Source organism: Nerophis ophidion, linkage group LG14, assembly GCF_033978795.1.
Source record: "Nerophis ophidion isolate RoL-2023_Sa linkage group LG14, RoL_Noph_v1.0, whole genome shotgun sequence".
In the NCBI taxonomy this organism is placed as follows: domain Eukaryota; kingdom Metazoa; phylum Chordata; class Actinopteri; order Syngnathiformes; family Syngnathidae; genus Nerophis; species Nerophis ophidion.
In genome coordinates this window covers 38,144,060-38,164,746 of record NC_084624.1, presented here as the reverse complement: position 1 = coordinate 38,164,746, position 20,687 = coordinate 38,144,060, and the positions used below count along the sequence as shown (strand labels likewise).

Below are 20,687 nucleotides of genomic sequence, written 5' to 3'. Positions count from 1 at the left end.
CTCATCATCAAAGGTTGGAATTGGGGGTTAAATCACCAAAAATGATTCCTGGGCGCGGCCACCGCTGCTGCTCACTGCTCCCCTCACCTCCCAGGGGGTGATCAAGTGTGATGGGTCAAACGCAGAGAATAATTTCGCCAGACGTAGTGTGTGTGTGTGACAATCATTGGTAGTTTAACTTTTAACTTTATGAATAAACTATACGATAATGTTCAGTCAACTCATTGGTGTTAATTTTCAATCTATCAAGATAAAAAAATTATATCAAAATCAAATTACAAGATGTTATTCATGTAGTTTGCTCATTTTCCTCAACTGGTGCACTAACTCAGTGGCCTACACGGTGGCCTAGTGGTTAGAGTGTTGGAAGGCTGAGTTCAAACCCTGGCCTATAAAAATGGGACCTATTACCTCCCTGATTGGCACTCAGCATCAAGGGTTGGAATTGGGGGTTGAACACCGCTGCCAGGTGGTGAACAAGGGGATGGGTCAAAATGCAGAGGACAAATTTCACCACACCTTGTGGGTGTGTGACAATTATTGGTACTTTAACTCTTTTTTTTTTTTTTTTACACATTTTGCATAATCTACAAAGATACAAAGAATTGTTCTCGCGACATGTAGTGGACATATTTACGACAGCGGTTTCTTTCATTCAAAAAATATTGGTACATTTTTATACGAAGCAAACTCATCCCGTGGGCCGAAAAAAAACCCTGTGGGCCGTACGTTTGACAAGCCTGAGGTAGATAAAGTTTTGTGATGTTGACCACACCCCTATTTCCAAATTAGCTTGTATAAGCTCCTCCCCCACCAGCGTGAAGACATTCCAGATGACCACATGAGCGACCGACTCATAATAGAGCAGATTTGTTTGTTTATAAAGAAAAGGGATTTTATTAATTCCAAAAGTATCCATGCAACAACTTCAAGACTTTCTAGTAACGTTAAGACACGCCCACGAGACAAGACAAGGGGAAGGTAGGGGCAGACGGGGGTTGCTGGTGCTAATAAAACGCAGAAAGAAAAAAAAAAAGATACCATTTTAATGTCCACGTAGTACGACATGAAAAGACGTGGTGGACAACTCTAGAACGTCCTTTGAGATACAACGAACATACGTGATTGTCCCTGGAATTCACTTCTTTAACATTTGTGCTTTTCATCGGCTGCAAATGACCACATACAGTGGGGCAAACAAGTATTTAGTCAGCCACCGATTGTGCAAGTTCTCCTACTTAAAATGATGACAGAGGTCTGTAATTTTCATCATAGGTACACTTCAACTGTGAGACAGAATGGGGGAAAAAAAAAACAGGAATTCACATTGTAGGATATTAAAGACAATATTTGAAAATTATGGTGGAAAATAAGTATTTGGTCAACTATTCAAAGCTCTCACTGATGGAAGGTTTTGGCTCAATATCTCACGATACATGGCCCCATTCATTCTTTCCTTAACATGGATCAATCGTCCTGTCCCCTTAGCAGAAAAAAAGCCCCAAAGCATGATGTTTCCATGTTATGCTTCACAGTAGGTATGGTGTTCTTGGGATGCAACTCAGTATTCTTCTTCCTCCAAACACGACGAGTTGAGTTTATACCAAAATGGATACATGGATGATACAGCAGAGGATTGGGAGAATGTGGTCAGATGAAACCAAACTAGAACATTTTGTCTCTCACAGTTGAAGTGTACCTATGATGAAAATTACAGACCTCTGTCATCATTTTAAGTGGGAGAACTTGGACAATCGGTGGCTGACTAAATACTTTTTTGCCCCACTGTAGCTAGCTAAGGAATTGCATCGGTGTGGACCAGCCAGGACCGCTTCAAATGACTCGAGCACACAAGCCAGCTGTCTTTTGAGAGAGTCAAGCTAAAATGAGTTAGCATCACCGCTAACCCAAAGTGGAACTTATTTGTTTTATCATCTTAATTATCTTTGGATGAGTCATTTTTAAAGTAAGCACAACAAAAAGGTTGATTGATGCAAACAATGTAAATCAATGCTTTAGATTTGGCTTAAATACTGTAGGTGGAAACGTCAGGTATGAAGGAGACTTTAGCACCCCTTGGTGGACAGTTTGCTTGCAGCACATAAGTATTGGGTCACGTTCCCCAGCAGGGTGAAAGAAAAGCTGCGTTTGGGGACGGTCTGGGACACACGGGACACTTGACAGCAGTCATCATGCCAACAAAGTCACAGCGATAATAAGAAAGCATGATGATTGATGATTTTTACAATGTCTTCAGCGCTGAGCACATTCAATGAGGTCCAAACATTCCTGATCACATTCCACAAAGTGTCCCACAGAAGTTCCAGGACAAAAAGGTTCTTGTACAAAAAAGATGGCGGTTAAATCATCCCAGAGTTTGTGTCCGAGGATGAAAAGTGTCCGCCCACGTTGTGTTTGTGCCGGCGTGCTCCCCGCTTGTTTTTGGGACATTTCCTGGAGGGACGCAGACACACGTCGTCTTTTCAAACAGACAATCCACTGCCTGTCCAGCGTCACTTGACTGTCCCAACTCACCTGCTGATGCACATCACCACAGCGACGATGATGGCGATCTGCACGGCGCCGATGACGGAAGCGATGAGGACGTAGTGCAGCTTCTGTCCACTAGGAACCACGTAAAGGACATTGAAGTGCTGAAGCTCATCGCAGCGAACGCCTTTGTAGCCCGACTCACATCTACAAACATTGAAACACATAAATTATCCTATATTGACTGTAACAATATTCCATCAATTTTCTACCGCTTATTCCCTTTGGACGTTACTATTCCCATAGTAACGTCAACGTGGGGCGCCGGTGCCTATCTCAGCTGCAATCGTGCGGAAGGCCGTGTACACCCTGGACAAGTCGCCAACTCAACGCAGGGGCAACACATAGACAACATTCACACTCACACACTAAGGCCAATTTAGTGTTGCCAATCAACCTATCCCCAGGTGCATGTCTTTGGAAGTGGGAGGAAGCCGGAGTACCCGGAGGGAACCCACGCATTCACGGGGAGAACATGCTAACTCCACACAGAAAGATCCCTCTGCCACCGTGAAGCCCTGAAACAATATTATACTATGTATTTATATACACACACACACACACACACACACACACACATATATATATATATATACACACATATACACACATATATATATATATATACACATATATATACACACACACACATATATATATATATATATATATATATATATATATATATATATATATATATATATATATATATATATATATATATATATATATATATATATATATATATATATATATATATATATATATATATAGGTGTGGGAAAAATCACAAGACTACTTCATCTCTACAGAACTGTTTCATGAGGGGTTCCCTCAATCATCAGGAGATTTTAATGGAAGCATTCACATACAATGGTTTATATAGAGCACAGAGTGGGTGGGTACAGGCAGGCGTAGGGTGTGGTGATTGGCTCATGTGTTACCTAGGAGGTGTTTCCGTCTGTGGCGGCATGTTGAAATGATTTCACTGCGCTTGTTGAGGGATGATAGATCTGGATGATATATAATAAACAGTTTCTCTTTTAAGCATAGGTTGCATCTTTTATTACCACTGTTGTAAGGTGTGCTGGATGCAAGAATTTGCCATGTTATTGAATATTCAACATTATTGTCTTTGAGGTTCAAAATGTGTTTGCTGAGTTCTGTAGAATTCCGCAAAGTCTGGTTTCTAAAGGAGGCGTTGTGATTATTCCATCTTGTTTTGAACGCTCTTTCGGTTAATCCTACGTACGTGTCGGATGTGTTAATGTCCTTGCGTGTTACCTTTGCTTGGTAAACGACTGATGTCTGTAAGCACCCTCCGTTGAGAGGGCAATCAGGTTTCTTGCAACAGTTACATTCCTTATTGGTTTCAGAGTCGTTTAGTCTGGGGGTGGGCAGTCCTTTTGCAATTGCTTTGTTGTTGTTTAAAATGATTTGTTGTATGTTATTCATACAGCTGTAGCTCAATTTAATGTTGTTCTTGTTGAATATTTTTCTTAGGGTGTTGCCTTTGGGGAAGTGTTTGTCGATCAGAGTGAGGAACTTGTGGCTGATATTGGTTGAGACGTTTTTGCTGAATGGCGGATTGTACCAGATGCTGTTGTTTCGTTTTCTGCTCTTTTTTGGTTGGTTTCCTGGAGTGGGTTCATAGGTGAGGGTGAAGTTGTATCCGCTTTCATCAAGTGCTTTCTGGTACGGGGGGGTTGCTTGGTCGAATTCAGCTTTGCTAGATGACAGCATCGATAGCCTTTTATTAATTCCGGTAGGTATTCTTTTCGTGGTGGTGGGCGGGTGGTTGCTGTCATGCTGCACGTATTGGAGTGTTGTGTTGGGTTTCGTGAATGGTTGGTAGCTGTTATTTCTCAGGTTGAAAGCGACGTCAAGGAAGTTGACGGTTTGCTTGTTGGCTTCAATCGTGATCCGTAGGCCGTTTTCTTTGAAGATTTGGCATATGCGCTTCTTGGTGTTCTCGCTGCTCCTTGGCGAGGCGCGGCACACTGCCAGTCCGTCATCACGGTAAATACCAAGGTTCAGGTTGAGGCTAGCGAGCTGGGAGAGGAGGAAACTCCCAACGAGTTCACACGTTTCTGCTATGTCAAAACTCCCCATAGTAACGTCAAATGTAATATATATATATATATATATATATATATATATATATATTACATATAATATATATATATTATATATACATTACAGGCCACAATTTTTGACACTCCTTAACTTAATTCAATGCATTTTCTTGACTATTTGCATTGTAGATTGTCACTGAAGGCATCAAAACTATGAATGAACACGTGTAGACTTATGTACTTAACAAAAAAAAGGTGAAATAACTGAAAATATGTTTTAGATTCTAGTTTCTTCAAAATAGCCACCCTTTACTCTGATTACTGCTTTGTATACTCTTGACATTCTCCCAATGAGCTTCAAGCACTTCCTCTTGAAGCCCATGTTTATATAAAATATATATGTATATATATATATATATATAAATATATATATAGTATGTATACATACACATGTATACACAGATATATATATATATATATATATATATATATATATATATATATATATATATATATATATATATATATATGTACACACACACACATATATATACACACACACATACAGTGTATATATATATATATATATATATATATATATATATATATATATATATATATATATATATATATATATACGCACAATAACAACAGCAGGGTTTCCATCGTCTGGCGGTAGTTCGGCTTCAAGTGGGAATATGTCGAACAGACAACCATAATTTGTCAAGAGTGGGTCAAAAGCGTTGCTATAAAAAGTAGCATTACTGCTAATATGTAGCATCATTTGAAAAGTCACTCGCTAGAGTATGAAGAGAATTTCATAACCTTAGTAACATACCACATAGTGAAGGACAAATACTATTTGATTTCCTATTATGCAGCTCATTTTTATTTGACACTTAAAATGTCTCTGACAATCTTGCACTTTATGTTTTGGAAATGACTAGAATGTTTGTGCCATTGCTTAATAACTTTAATAAATACACTTTTGGTCAATTGACTTAGTTGTGATTTCCCTCTGCATGAAAGTTTAAAAGTAGCATATATTAATGCAGTATGAAGAAGAATGTTTTAATGTAGACATATAGAATCATCATACTGCTGTGATTTTATATATATAAATATTTTTTTTATTTTTATTCATTTACTTTTTTACTACCATTCCCCCCCTCCCCTTGTTTACCTGTGTCTCATCTTTTTTGTAAGGGGCGCTGGAAGCCAGCAGACCCGTCAGCGATCCTGTTCTGTCTCCCTGTAATGTTTGTCTGATCTTGAATGGGATTGTGCTGAAAATTGTAATTTTCCTGAAGGAACTCTCCTGACGGAATAAATAAAGTACTATCTAATCTAATCTAATCTAATCTAATATGCATCAAGTGTTCATTCAAAGCCAAGGCAAAATATCGTAATATATATCGTATATCGCGATATTAAAAAAAGACAATATCGCCCAGCCCTAATACATAATAATTTTTTTTACAGCAACATGACTTTTATTCTTAAATTTAAGACTTAATATTACAGCTTGGTTCTTGCAACGTCTCTATTGAAATTAAAATTAAAAAATTAGCCCAACTTTTTTGGTTAGAACGTCAATGAATATATCTATGGTCAAAATAAATGGTATGGCTTGGTTGGTAGAGTGGCCATGCCAGCAACCTGAGGGTTCCAGGTTCGATCCCCCCTTCGGCCATCCTAGTCACTGCCGTTGTGTCCTTGGGCAAGACACTTTACCCACCTGCTCCCAGTGCCACCCACACTGGTTTAAATGTAACTTAGATATTGGGTTTCACTATGTAAAAGCGCTTTGAGTCACTAGAGAAAAAGCGCTATATAAATATAATTCACCAGACACTCACAATTCACACATTAATCATTAAGGCATTTAAAAAAACAAAAAATGATTCACCTTGTTATTTTTGCCAGCCCTAATACTAATATAAAAACTACGGTAATCTATATAAATATTATAGCATAAAAGCGGTAGTTGTACTGTGTGACGTTGGTACCTGCAGGTGGCAGTGTTGTAGTGTAGTTCACAGCGACCATGGAGACAAAACCCAGCGTAGGAGTCACCACAAGCCATGGCGGCGCCCCCATAGAAGCTGTCTCCGTGCTCCAAACCGGTGGTCTCTGCAAGATTGATGTGTGTCACGTGACAGCACAGGAAGTCACGTCAAAAGGTCAGCGTGGACTCACCTAGGACATTTACTTTGAAAGGGCCACTGTCATCTATCCTGCCCACTTTGTCTTTGTCAGCTGACAACACACACACACACACACACACACACACACAATCAGCGACAAATAGAAGGAGTGAGAGTAGTAAAAGTTGAGAGGTCAGACCACGACAGCGTCCCAGGTGTTCCACGTCGATCTGCTCCTGCTTCATGCAGGACGCCTCCCGCACCAAACATGGACTGTTGTAGGAGTTGCCGTCGGTGGCGCACACAGGGTTCTGGTTGTGACCGCTGCAGTCGATGTTGCAGATGCACCTGGCGTCACAGGTCACACAGTTCAGTTATGTGGCCACCGGGGCGGCGATAAAGACAAACACTCACCAGACATCTTCCGAGTCTTCGTCGCATTCTGCTCCATATTTACACGTGCTGCACTTGGAGAACTTCCTGCTCACGTCAGAAGCAGAACCTTCCTGGTCTGACAGGCGGATTAATAAACACTCACGTTGAAGGAGACCCAGACGAGAAAAAGAAAAAAGAAGAAGAACTTACCATCTGGATCCCCTGAACCTGAGCCTGCATCTGTGAAGACATGGAAAGCAGGAAGTCACCTTTCACTGCATCAGGTATGAAGATACAAAACCCAAAACCAGTGAAGTGGGCACGCTGTGTAAATGGTAAATAAAAACAAAATACATCCATCCATCCATGTTCTACCGCTTGTCCTGTTTGGGGTCGCTGGAGCGTGTCTCAGCTGCATTCAGGCGGAAGGCGGGGTAACAAAATACAATGATTTGCAAATGCTTTTCAACCTATATTCAATTGAATGCACTGCAAAGACAAGATACTTAACGTTCGAACTGAGAAACGTTGTTATTTTTTGCAAATATTAGCTCATTTGGAATTTGATGCCTGCAACATGTTTTAAAAAAGCTGGCACAAGTGGCAAGAAAGACTGAGAAAGTTGAGGAATGCTCATCATACACTTTTTTGGAACATCCCACAGGGGAACAGGCTAATTGGGAAAGTTAAAGTGCTAATTGGGAAAGTTAAAGATAAAATACCAATGATTGTCACACTCTTGGTGTGGTGAAATTGTTCTCTGCATTTGACCCATAACCCTTGATCACCCCCTGGGAGGTGAGGGGAGCAGTGGGCAGCAGCGATGCCGCGCCCGGGAATCATTTTTGGTGATTTAACCCCCAATTCCAACCCTTGATGCTGAGTGCCAAGCAGGGAGGCAATGAGTCACATTTTTTTAAAAGTCTTTGGTATGATTCCGCCGGGGTTTGAACTCACAACCTACCGATCTCAGGGCGGACCCTATAACCACTAGGCCACTGAGTAGGAACAGGTGGGTGCCATGATTCGGTATAAAAGCAGCTTCCAATAAATGCTCAGTCATTCACAAACAAGGATGGGGCGAGGGTCAACGTTTTGTGAGCAAATGCGCGAGCAAATCGTCGAACAGTTTAAGAACAACATTCCTCAAAGTGTTATTGCAAGGAATTTATGGATTTCACCATCTACGGTCAGTAATATCATCAAAAGGTTCAGAGAATCTGGAGAAATCACTGCACGTAAGCAAACCAACATTGAATGCCCATGACCTTCAATCCCTCAGGCGGTACAGCATCAAAAACCGACATCAGTGAGTAAAGGATATCACCACGTGGGCTCAGGAACACCTCAGAAAACCACTGTCAGTAACTACAGTCGGTCAATCCATCTGTAAGTGCAAGTTAAAACTCTACTATTTATCAAAAACACCCAGAAACGCCACTGGCTTCGCTGGGCCCGAGCTCATCTAAGATGGACTGATGCAAAGTGGAAAAGTGTTCTGTGGTCTGACGAGTCCACATTTCAAATTGTTTTTGGAAACTGTGGATGTCGTGTCCTATGGACCAAAGAGGAAAAGAACCGTCCGGATTGTTATAGGCACAAAGTTGAAAAGCCAACATATGTGATGGTATGGGGGTGTAATAGTGCCCAAGGCATGGGTAACTTACACATCTGTGAAGGCACCATTAATGCTGAAAGGTACATACAGGTTTTGGAGCAACATATGTTGCCATCCAAGCAACGTCTTTTTCATGGACGCCCCTGCTTATTTCAGCAAGACAATGCCAAGCCATGTTCTGCACGTGTTATAACAGCGTGTCTTCGTAGTAAAAGAGTGCGGGTACTAGACTGGCCTGCCTGTAATCCAGACCTGTCTCCCATTGAACATGTGTGGCGCAATATGAAGCGTAAAATACGACAACGGAGACCCCAAACTGTTGAACAACTTAAGCTGTATATCAAGCAAGAATGGGAAATAATTCCATCTGAAAAGCTTCAACAATTGGTTTTCTCAGTTCCAAAACGTTTACTGAGTGTTGTTAAAAGGAAAGGCCATGTAACACAGTGGTAAAAATGCCCTGCGCCAACTTTTTTTGCAATGTGTTGCTGCCATTAAATTTCAAATTTAATGATAATTTGCAAAAAAAAAAAAAGTTTGTCAGTTCAAACATTACATGTCTTGTTTTGTCTTTGCAGTCTATTCAATTGAATATAAGTTAAAATGATGTGCAAATAATCGTATTCTGTTTTTATTTATGAATTACACAAGTGCCAACTTCACTGGTTTTGGGTTTTGTACTTCATTTGTTATGGACTTCCAGAAGAACAGGTAGGAGCTCAGAAAGACTCACCAGGAGAACACGGGCCGTCCGCCACCCTGGAGATGAGCCTCTGCTGCTTGCAGGAGGCCTGGCGCCGATAGCACTCGTTCTGGTACGTGTCTCCGTTGGAGCCGCACACGGGCACGTAGTTCTTGTGGCACTGCAAAGTACACATCGGCTCACGGAAACACGCCTCAAACGGAGCGCTGCCATCACATACTTTGTACCACCAACCTGGAACTGACACGCACACTTCAGCTGAGAGCCGTCGTCTCTGCAGACGCCTCCGAACTTACACGACGACTCGTCACACACCCTCAGGTCGCTCTTCTTCTCAGATGCCCCTAAACCAAGAAGAAGAACACACCGGCGATGTGTCTTAAATGAAACAGAGTACTCTTCAAAAAATATACTGCATACACTGTTGTTATGAGTTGTCATTGTACACACTGAAAATGATGATCACAAAATATTTACATACTACTACATCTCTCCTTTGTAATGATGAATAGCAACCACTACTTGTACCTGTAGGTGTGTGTGTATATGCGTATGTGTTTGTGGAAGCTTGGCAGGCAGTGAACACAGCCCGAAGGAGAGTTTGCAACCAATTAGACAAAAGCTCTCAGCATGAAGAGCCGAAAGGATCAAGCGAACATTTGGAATCAATGTGAGGATTAAAGCTTCTCCTTCCTAAAAGCTTCTTAAAATAATAATACCTATGTGTTCTTTGTGGCGGCCTGCAGGGGACTAATACACTACTGTCACTCAAACACAGTGATTGAATGGCAACAGGTGAGAAAACAACACGAACACCGCCGATATAAAAAATTGCAACATCCTGGCGATGGGATAATGTCCTCTTTTGTAGTAGTACTACTGTTAGCACGTTAGCATTGTCAGGCTTTCCCCTGACAGTTTGTCTATGTTTTAGTTTTTTCCTCTGCATTTGTCTGTTTCCTCTGTGTTTAGTATCTCCTGTCTTTGGTTCCTGTCTAGTGCTCTTATTTTGTCAGCTTCCTGTCTTGTTCCCTGAGTGCTGTGTTCCTCCTCAGCTGCAGCTGATTAGCACCTAGCCACACCCGTTGCCAATCAGCCCGCTCCTATTTGTACCTGCTTTGTCTTGTGTCAGCTGCTGGATCATTGTATTGTCGTTGCCACATGTCACTCTTGTCGTGCTACCTGTCATGTCGTTTTGTTACAGCTACTACCTGTCGTGCTACATTTTGTCCTGGTTGTCGTAGCGGTAAGCTGTTTCTGTTAGCATTAATTATTTCCAGTTTTTCTGTTTGCTATCCACTAACTTCCATGCTAAAGTTCCTTTTTGTTTTCTAGCTTCCAGTGCTAGCTCCCTTGGTTTGTTATTCCGCCCACGTGCGTGCTTTTTGTTTGCTCTTGTTCAGTTTTAATTCATGTTTTCATATTCTATGCCTGCCTCCGTCTCTGCATCTTGGGGTTCATCAACAAATAACCCTGACAAGCATGTTGAATTCAAAAAAGTGTTTTCCTTCAGTTTTTTGGAGAAAACGTTTTAATAATTGCTGTGTTTCATTCTGTTATCTCAGATAGTAGCATGCAGTCGTGGGTATGCTGACTGTCATCAGCATGCAATCAACAGCATGCACAGGATCAATGAGGAGGAGACTGCCGTGAAATAATAGATGGCGACTGCAGCGAGGACAAAAACAGCATATTTAACCATGAACCGGTCCTGGAGTCAGAAAAGTAAGGCAAGTGGTTCTGCTGGAGTTAAACTGTAGACTGGGAAAACCAGATGGAGGGGGCTTTTGAGAGGAAGAGGGCATGAAAAGCTGGCAGGTCAATGCCAAAGCAGGGGACGGAGGACCCGATTCAACCGAATCGAGGTTGGGTGCAGAGGATTCGTTGGCCAGTCTCTCATCAGAGCACTTAAGATGTTGGAAGTGAAAGGACTGCGCAACAAGAGAGCAATCCAAAAAATAAAATAAAAATAAATAATCAGTGACGCGGCAAAAAAGGCATCCAGATGGCTGTGGATCAAGCAGGGCTATCCGTGGACAATAAAATCTAATTTAGACACAAGCCAGGACTTGATCACACTGGCTGGGACGCCTGGGCGAGGGTGTCCGATGTTGTGACACCCTTGCAACCCCCTGTGAACCCAAGACACATCACTGAGGATGTATGGAAGTTAATAATAATAATAATAATGGATTAGATTTATATCGCGCTTTTCTATTGTTAGATACTCAAAGCGCTCACAGTGAATATGCCAAAAGTGTATATTAGAACTCAAGAATGAATACATGACTAATTCATCAATCATAAAGTCATCTTGCTGGAAAACTGTGTAGTGTTCATTCATACATGTGTACACACACATGTATGAATGTGGACCCCGACTTAAACAAGTTGAAAAACTTATTGGGGTGTTTGCATTCAGTGGTCAATTGTACAGAATATGTACTGTAGTGTGCAATCTACTTATAAAAGTCTCAATCAATCAATCATAAAAAGCACTTTATATGTAGAAAGGTTTTGTTAAGAAACCATTCTGAGCCTTACCTTATTTATTTTTTATTTTATATATGTTGACCACATTAACCTTGGCAATGGACCATGTGTGTGTACATGTATGTTATGCCATTGTTTACAAATTTGGTAAATAAATAACCAAAACATTTATATTTTGTTGTTTTCTTACTGTATCGAAAATGAACCGAACTGTGACCTCTAAACCGAGGTATGTACCGAACGGAAATTTTTGTGTACTGTTACACCCCTAATTATTTGTATATATATATATATATATACACATATATATATATATATATATATATATATATATATATATATATATATATATATATATATATATACATACACACACACACATATATATCTACATAAATACATATACACATACATATATACACACACATATATGTACGTACTGAACAAAAATATACACACAACACTTGTTTTTGCTCCTATTTTTCATGAGTTGAACATAAAGATCTAAAACTTTTACGACCTATTCCTCTCAAATATTGTTAACAAATCTGTCTAAATCTGTGTTAGTGAGCACTTCTTTGACGCCAAGACCATCCATCCCACACTCACAGGCATATCATGAGGCTGATTTAACAGCATGATTATTGCACAAGTGTGCCTTTGGCTGCCCACAATAAAAGGCCACTCTGGAATGTGCAGTTTTGGCCTACTGCCCTCTGTATTGGCACCATTGCAAAAATTATGTGGGCTCCATCGGTGACTTCACTAACAACTTTAGCTATGTCCTGCGCAACATCGTTGATAGTATAGCACCACAAAAGCTAAAAATAAAAATGTCCCTAAAAGGCATACCCCCTGGTTAACAGATAAAAACAGACCTCTTAAACTATCAGGTAGAAAACTGACAAAAAGGTGGCCACAACAGATAAAACAATGTTTGTCAACACTGTTGAATTAGTGTAATATCTGTCGAGACGCTTTAAGGAGGACAGGAATTCCATTGATCCCTTTTTAATTAGAGAAATTGTCTGTCGGTCATAACCACACTAAATAAAATTGTAAAATACTTCTAGCAAAACTGGTCATTGTCTACCGTATAAACCGAGCCAAACGCAAGTCTTTGTCATCTGTTATATCACCAGCAGCCGCTAGCTCTCTCTATCACCTACAACAGTGGTTCCCTACCTTTTTGTAGCTGCAGACCAGTCAACGCTTGATAATTTGTCCCGCGGCCCGGCGGGGGGTGGGATTCTTTTATTTATTTATTTTTTCATGAAAAAGGGAGGTTTTTTGGGTTGGTGCACTAATTGTAAGTGTATCTTGTGTTTTTTATGTTGATTTAATTTAAAAAAAAAAAAAAGAATTTTTTTAAAAAAACTAATAAAAAAATATTCTGCGGCCCGGTGGTTGGGGACCCTTGACCTACACTAACACACACACACACACACACACACACACACACACAGATGCGTTTATGGCCACACAAAAAGTTGGACAACTCCAACACTACTCATAAAGTGTAAATTCCAGGTTTTTACACAATGACTCCTCAATCAGATGTGTGCTTATACAGTCATTTATCAAGAATGTAAACTTTGGGATATTAATCATGAAATTATGTTGCTAGATAGCAGAAAAGCTAATAGAAATACTTATTTTACAGACAGAAAGTTACAGGAATGTACACTTCATCTCATGCAACATATGAATGTTTTAAAGGGAACTAAATGTGATCTCTGAAAAGGGTACACAATCTTTCCAAAGCAGGCATAAAATATTATAGTACATAGCTGATAAAAAAAATATACATATATATATTTAAGTGGGCGGAATCACTTATATTAGAAAATCTCATGAAAATGACTACTGCTACTTGAATATAATAAGACATTTAAATTGCTATGCACTGCAAAAAGTCAGTGTTTAAAAACAAGAAAAAAAATACAAAAATGAGGGGTATTTTATTTAAACTCAGCAAAATGATCTGCCAATAGAACAAGAAAATTTGGCTTGTCAAGACTTTCCAAAACAACTAAAATTAGCTAACATCAATGAACCCCATAATACCTTAAAATAAGTATATTCTCACTAATAACAACTGCACTTTTCTTAGTAGAAAAAAAGAGACCTCAATATGCTCAATATGTTGAAATATATTCTTAAATTAAGTAAATGCTAGTGCCATTATCTTGACGTAATGATATGTGCTCGGCATTACATTTCTTGAAACCAGCAAACTTATACTAAAAACTAATTAATTGTTCTCAAGGGAAAGGCAACAAGGCAAACGCTTGTTACTTTCGAGGTCTCCTAACCCTTCAGGCAAATCATAAAGTCTAAAAATGCATTTTTCCATCGATTATATGACATCATCGCGCCAAGTGCGTGTTCTTTCAGTCTATTAGTGGGCATAAATACATATATAATTATTTTTATTGTCATTTTGAAGAATGCATCTGAATGTGCATGAAATATTTCTGTTCAAAATTGTTTGAAATGTTACATGTTAAATGTTTAAATAAATAATAAAAGTCCATTTGGCTGTCATCTGTTTTAATTATAAGACACAATTGTGTCAAAGTCATGATTTTTTTTTTCATGCTTGAAATAAGAAATTATTACTTAAAAAAGTAGTTTTATACTTGCGAGTGTTGATGACACAGCTTTGCAACACTTGATATTCTAGTTCCAAGCATGTTTTACTCAATATAGGTCATAAAATCTCAGCAACAAGCTATGATATCTTACTGAGATCATTTAGGACCGTGTAGGGTTTGCGTGACGACCGTTGAAAATAAAGTGTAACATTACGTAGCAGTGACATGGCAAAGACTGTAATTGGTTGGCTTTTAGTACTTGTCCTGTGTTGATGCGAGCAAATCATGAGGCACACTGCCCGCCTTTGCAAAAATGCTTTCTTTGTTAGCAATTAAAGTATTGTAATACAGCACAAGTCCCAAAAACTCCCAATCACTCTCTAATTACCATTGTTTATTAGCAACTAAGAAACCTAACAAGATAAATCACGTTAAGTGGCATGGTTTCTCGCCGGAAAACACCGCCCCGAGAATTGAATGGCTGATGCGGAACTTTGAAAGAGTTACGACGGTGCCTCAAGGGACAGCGTAGTGACTACAGTACAAAGTAGCATAAGCTAGCTGGAGCCACAACAGCGGGATTAAAGAGCTGCAGGTTTCAGACCCCTGGCCGAGCCATAACCCTACCGCCACAAGTATATTAGCAAACTGGGGTTAAACCTGAGAGTAAAGTGGTATTTTAAGTGTACGTGTAAATAAGTATTTGCTATAAGGTATAGTGGTAGTTGCTGTGGTATAGGTGTACTGTATACCCTAACATTTACATTGGTACACTTGCACAGTAGTATTAACAGTAGTGCAGTGTCCATCCATCCATTTTCTGCCGCTTGTCCCTCACAGCAGTGTTTTTCCAACCACTGAGATATTGTCTGTTGTGCCATGGGAAATTATGTAATTTCACCATATTGGGTAAAAATGGCTTCACGGTGGCAGAGGGGTTAGTGCGTCTGCCTCACAATACGAAGTTCCTGCAGTCCTGGGTTCAAATCCAGGCTCGGGATCTTCCTGTGTGGAGTTTGCATGTTCTCCCCGTGAATGCGTGGGTTCCCTCCGGGTACTCCGGCTTCCTCCCACTTCCAAAGACATGCACCTGGGGATAGGTTGATTGGCTACACTAAATTGGCCCTAGTGTTTGAATGTGAGTGTGAATGTTGTCTGTCTATCTGTGTTGGCCCTGCGATGAGCTGGCGACTTGTCCAGGGTGTACCCCGCCTTCCGCCCGATTGTAGCTGAGATAGGCGCCAGCGCCCCCCGCGACCCCAAAAGGGAATAAGCGGTAGAAAATGGATGGATGGATGGGTTAAAAAAATATTTTTTGCAAACCAGTAATTAAAAAAACGCAAATGTGCCGTTGTTGAGTATCTTTATTGTCTAGAGATCTGCAGAGTAACCGTGTAGTACCCTTCCATATCAGTAGGTGGCAACAGGTAGCTAATTGCTTTCTAGATTTAAGGAACATGGTTTGTCGTGATCACAAATATGCAGATGACAGTGGGAGGCAGTGTGCAGGTAAAAAGGTATTTAACGCTTAAACCAAAAATTAACAAAAGGCAAAGAAGCTTAGGGATGGCTATGCAAAACAAAACTACAACTGAACTGGCTGCAACGTAAACAAAATCAGAATGCTGGACGACAGCAAAGACTTACAGTGTGTGGCACAGATGGCGTCCACAAAGTACATCCGTACATGACAATCAACAACAAATTAGGAGCGCAAGACAAGAACTAAAACACTACACACAGGAAAACACCAAAAAACTCAAAATAAGTCAGTGTGATGTGACAGGTCGTGACAGTACCCCTACTTTGAGACAATGGTTATAGTGATGCATGGTTGGTTATGGTTTGAATTCATATCCAATAATAGCGAGAACAACTTTTTATTGTCAATATCAGCTACTGAGTTTCCTTTTTTTATGGTTTTCTGCCAGTGGTGTGTCTCCGCAATTTTTCAATGAAAAAAATGTGCCTTGGCTCAGAAAAGGTAGAAAAAGCAGGGGACATCGGGGGAATGGTACACTCTGGATAAGTCAATATTATAACATTAATATTATTTGTGTAGCAGGGCTAGGCTCCAGCCCCCACACGACCCCAAGAGTCGGTATTGCGTAGTGTGGAGAGCGTCCATACCAGAAACCTGAGGGTTGCAGGTTCCCTCCCCGCCTCTTGACATCCTAATTGCTGCCGTTGTGTCCTTAGGCAGGACACTTCACCCTTGCCCCTGGTGCCGCCCATACTGGTGAATGAATGATGAATGAATGATGAGGTGGTGGTCGGAGGGGCCGGAGGTGCAAACTGGCAGCCTCGCTTCCGTCAGTCTACCCCAGGGCAGATGTGGCTACAAATGTAGCTTACCACCACCAGGTGTGGATGAATGATGGGTTCTCACTTCTCTGTGAGTGCTTTGAGTATTTAATAATAGAAAGGGGTAATATAAAATCTAATCCATTATTATTATTATTATTAGGTTGATTGGCAACACTAAATTGGCCCTAGTGTGAGAATGTTGTCTATCTGTGTTGGCCCTGTGATGAGGGGGCGACTTGTCCAGAGTGTACCTCGCCTCCGCCCGATTGTAGCTGAGATAGGTACCAGCGCCCCCCGCGACGCCAAAGGGAATAAGCAGTAGAAAATGGATGGATTATTATTATTATTATTACTATTATAGGGCAGCACGGTGGTACAGGGGTTAGTGCATGTGCTTCACAATACAAAGGTCCTGAGCAGACCTGGGCTCAATCCCGGGCTCGGGATCTTTCTGTGTGGAGTTTGCATGTTCTCCCCGTGACTGCGTGGGTTCCCTCCGGGTACTCCGGCTTCCTCCCACTTCCAAAGACATGCACCTGGGGATAGGTTGACTGGCAACACTAAATTGGCCCTAGTGTGTGAATGTGAGTGTCAATGTTGTCTGTCTATCTATGTTGGCCCTGTGATTAGGTGGCGACTTGTCCAGGGTGTACCTGCCTTCCGTCCGATTGCAGTTGAGATGCAGCTGCGACCCCAAAAAGGTACAAGCGGTAGAAAATGGATGGATTATTATTATATGTGCTGAGAAAAGGATGGCTGGATTTTTTACAGTTTCACACATGTATAGTAATATTTACAACAACTGTAAAATCCCTTCACTGGCCTCCTGTTCCACTCAGTATTGAATTCAAAATCTCCCTACTAACTCACCAGTGCCTCGATGGAAAAGCCCCCCTCTACCTCAGAGAACTGCTCACCCCTAAATCCTCCACACGACACATCCGCTACATACAGGATAACCTCCTCCAACCTCTACGGACAAAGCTACGAACAATGGGAGACCGGGCTTTCTGCTCCGCTGCTCCCAGTCTGTGGAACGCTCTCCCTGACCACCTGAGGGCACCGCAGACTGTGGATGCTTTTAAAAAAGGCTTAAAAATCCATCTTTAAAAAAAGCCTTTGTATAGACATGCATGCTGGTTCTAGCTATCGGGCGGTTTCTAGTTTTATATTTTATTTATTTTTATTATCTTTTTACTATTATTATTATTATTATTACTATTTTTACACTGTGGCACTTTGAGGTTGTTTGCTCAATGTAAAGTGCTTTTTTTACAAATAAAATCTATTATTATTATTATTATTTATGTACATCATAATAGTAGTAGGGCCCTGCGAGAAGGTGGCGACTTTTCCAGGGTGTACGCCGCCTTCCGCCCAATTGTAGCTGAGATAGGCACCAGCGCCCCCCGTGACCCCTAAAGAAATAAGCTGTAGAAAATGGATGGATGTATAGTAATAGTAGAAGCTGAAAGTGATAATGAAGGCTTTTGTTAAAAGTCATCCTGACCTTTTGACCTGTCAGCAGCACACATGAAGTTGGCCCCTTCCCCCTCCAAACTTTGACAGCAAAGTCTTAAAAGCCTACTGAAACCCACTACTACCCACCACACGGTCTGATAGTTTATATATCAATGATGAAATATTAACATTGCAACACATGTCAATACGGCCTTTTTAGTTTACTAAATTACAAGTTTAAATTTCCCGAGAGTTTCTTCTTGAAAACGTCGCATAATGATGACGTGTACGCGTGACGTCACGGACTGTTAGGAAGTATGAGCGCTGCACGCACACGCACACACACACACACACACAGCTAAAAGTCGTCTGCTTTAACCGCATAATTACACAGTATTTTGGACATCTGTGTTGCTGAATCTTTTGCAATTTGTTCAATTAATATTGGAGAAGTCAAAGTGGAAAGATGGAGTTGGGAAGCTTTAGCCTTTAGCCACACAAACACACAGTGATTCCTTGTTTAAAATTCCCGGAGGTGAAACCTTACTATGGATCACAGCGGTCATGCGAACACGGATCCCGACCGAATGTCAACCAGCTGGTTTCGGTGAGAAAATTGTGGTAAAAAGTCGCTTCTTACCGGAGATCAGCTGAGCTTGTGCCGTCCATAAAGCTGCCGTCGACTTCCCTGAGACACTGGCGTCAAGACACCCGTGGACACACACCCTTCCGACTATCAGGTACTGTTAAACTCACTAAAACACTAGCAACACAATAAAAAGATAAGGGATTTCCTAGAGTTATTCTAGTAAATGTGTCTAAAAATCTGTCCCAATGCAATCGCGTTTTTTTTTTTAACTTTTTTTTTTTCCTAGTCCGTCGCTATCAATATCCTCAAACACGAAACTTTCATCCTCGCTCAATTTAATGGGGAAATTGTCGTTTTCTCGGTCCGAATAGTTCTTTTTGTTGGAGGCTCCCAATAAAAACATGGTGAGGATGTGAGGAGCCATCAACGGGTGACGTCATCGTCTGCGACTTCCGGTAAAGGCAGGGCTTTTCTGTTAGCGACCAAAAGTTGCTAACTTTATCGTGGATGTTCTCTGCTAAATCCTTTCAGCAAAAATATGGCAATATCGCGAAATGATCAAGTACGACACAAAAAATGGACCTGCTATCCCCGTTTAAATAAGAAAATCTCATTTCAGTAGGCCTTTAAAAGATGAAACAACAGCGTTGGGGCGTCGCCCTCGCTTACCTGAACCACTGCACAAAGTCCAGGTTACATGACCTGAGCTTCCTCCGACGGGAAGTCAGAAGACAAACCTTCAAAATAAAAGCTGACCTCAGCCAGATATTGGCTGAAAACTAAACCCCCACGGTCCCACTCACCTCGCAGGGTCAAGTAGAACCACATTAAAAAAAAGGTCAGTGGAGGGTTCCTGGGATGCTGAGACAAGTGACCGTTTAAACATTTCCTGTCAGACCAGCACAAATCACGTGACATCAAAAAGATGGCGGCGTGTGTAATGAAGATCAATGTGTAAGTAATCAATGATTGTCTCCATATCGATGCGAACACTTGAATATATTATGTCTTACCTCATGCAATATCCATGTTTCAAGATTAAATATGCTCATTATTAAACCTTATCACCTTCTTAAAAATGTACCTAATGAAGTGGGCCAGCCTTATCCACGCGCGTGCCGTAGGCTGCGTCACCTTGCTATGCATCATCATCATCATCATCCTCTTACCTGCAGCACAGTCTTTGTTTTTACATTCCGGCTGGTAGGACGCGCGCGCCTCGGGCACGTCGAGCAGCAGCGACAACACGCACGCGAACACGAGGCACCGGAGCGCCGTGCCCGACGCCATCATGGAGGAAGAGGGGGTAAAGAGAGCTCGGAAAAGCTTCAAGGAGCGCAGCGGACGCGACGTGGAAGCATCCTTGCCGTTCTTCTTCCGGCCGGAGGAAGAGTGGGGAAAGGAGGAAGAGGAGGAGGCGTCTGCCACCACAACAAAGACCAGGAGGAGCGGAGACGCTGCTCACGTGACTGGAAGACTAATTTTCCCCCAGCCACGCCCACCAGGTCCACATCTCCTATTGTTGGTATGTTACTGACGTCACGTCCGGCTCACGCCCCGCCCCATAAATACACGTGGTGGTCAAGGTAGCTCGGTTTTCAATAGGTACCAGGCGCCATTTAGTCCAATCTAGAATAATAAAAGGCCTACTGAAATGAGATTTTCTTACTTAAACGCGGATAGCAGGTCCATTCTATGTGTCATACTTGATCATTTCGAGATATTGCCATATTTTTGCTGAAAGGATTTAGTAGAGAACATCGACGATAAAGT

The 20,687-nt window shown here is 41.3% G+C and overlaps 1 protein-coding gene across 1 annotated transcript; it reads right to left on the bottom strand.

The window, feature by feature from the left end:
* Nucleotides 1-869: 869 nt before the first annotated feature.
* tmeff1a (transmembrane protein with EGF-like and two follistatin-like domains 1a) lies at nt 870-20,412 on the bottom strand. The gene is made up of 10 exons (XM_061920708.1): nt 20,084-20,412; nt 9,702-9,811; nt 9,498-9,627; nt 7,357-7,386; nt 7,186-7,282; nt 6,971-7,119; nt 6,824-6,883; nt 6,634-6,757; nt 2,536-2,697; nt 870-2,454 (listed from the first exon to the last, which is right to left on the bottom strand). The coding sequence occupies exons 1-10, from the start codon at nt 20,205-20,207 to the stop codon at nt 2,361-2,363; spliced, it is 1,080 nt and encodes a 359-aa protein (XP_061776692.1). The 5' UTR covers nt 20,208-20,412; the 3' UTR covers nt 870-2,360.
* Nucleotides 20,413-20,687: the final 275 nt, after the last annotated feature.

Bases quoted from the DNA above. Each gene is read 5' to 3' on its own strand.
- tmeff1a (XM_061920708.1), bottom strand. From the start codon at position 20,207: ATGATGGCGTCGGGCACGGCGCTCCGGTGCCTCGTGTTCGCGTGCGTG. The intron at 7,387-9,497 runs GTGAGTCTTTCT...ATGTCTTCACAG, and splicing joins GGACGGCCCGTGTTCTCCTG to ATGCAGGCTCAGGTTCAGGG. The intron at 7,283-7,356 runs GTAAGTTCTTCT...TCCGCCTGTCAG, and splicing joins AGGTTCAGGGGATCCAGATG to ACCAGGAAGGTTCTGCTTCT.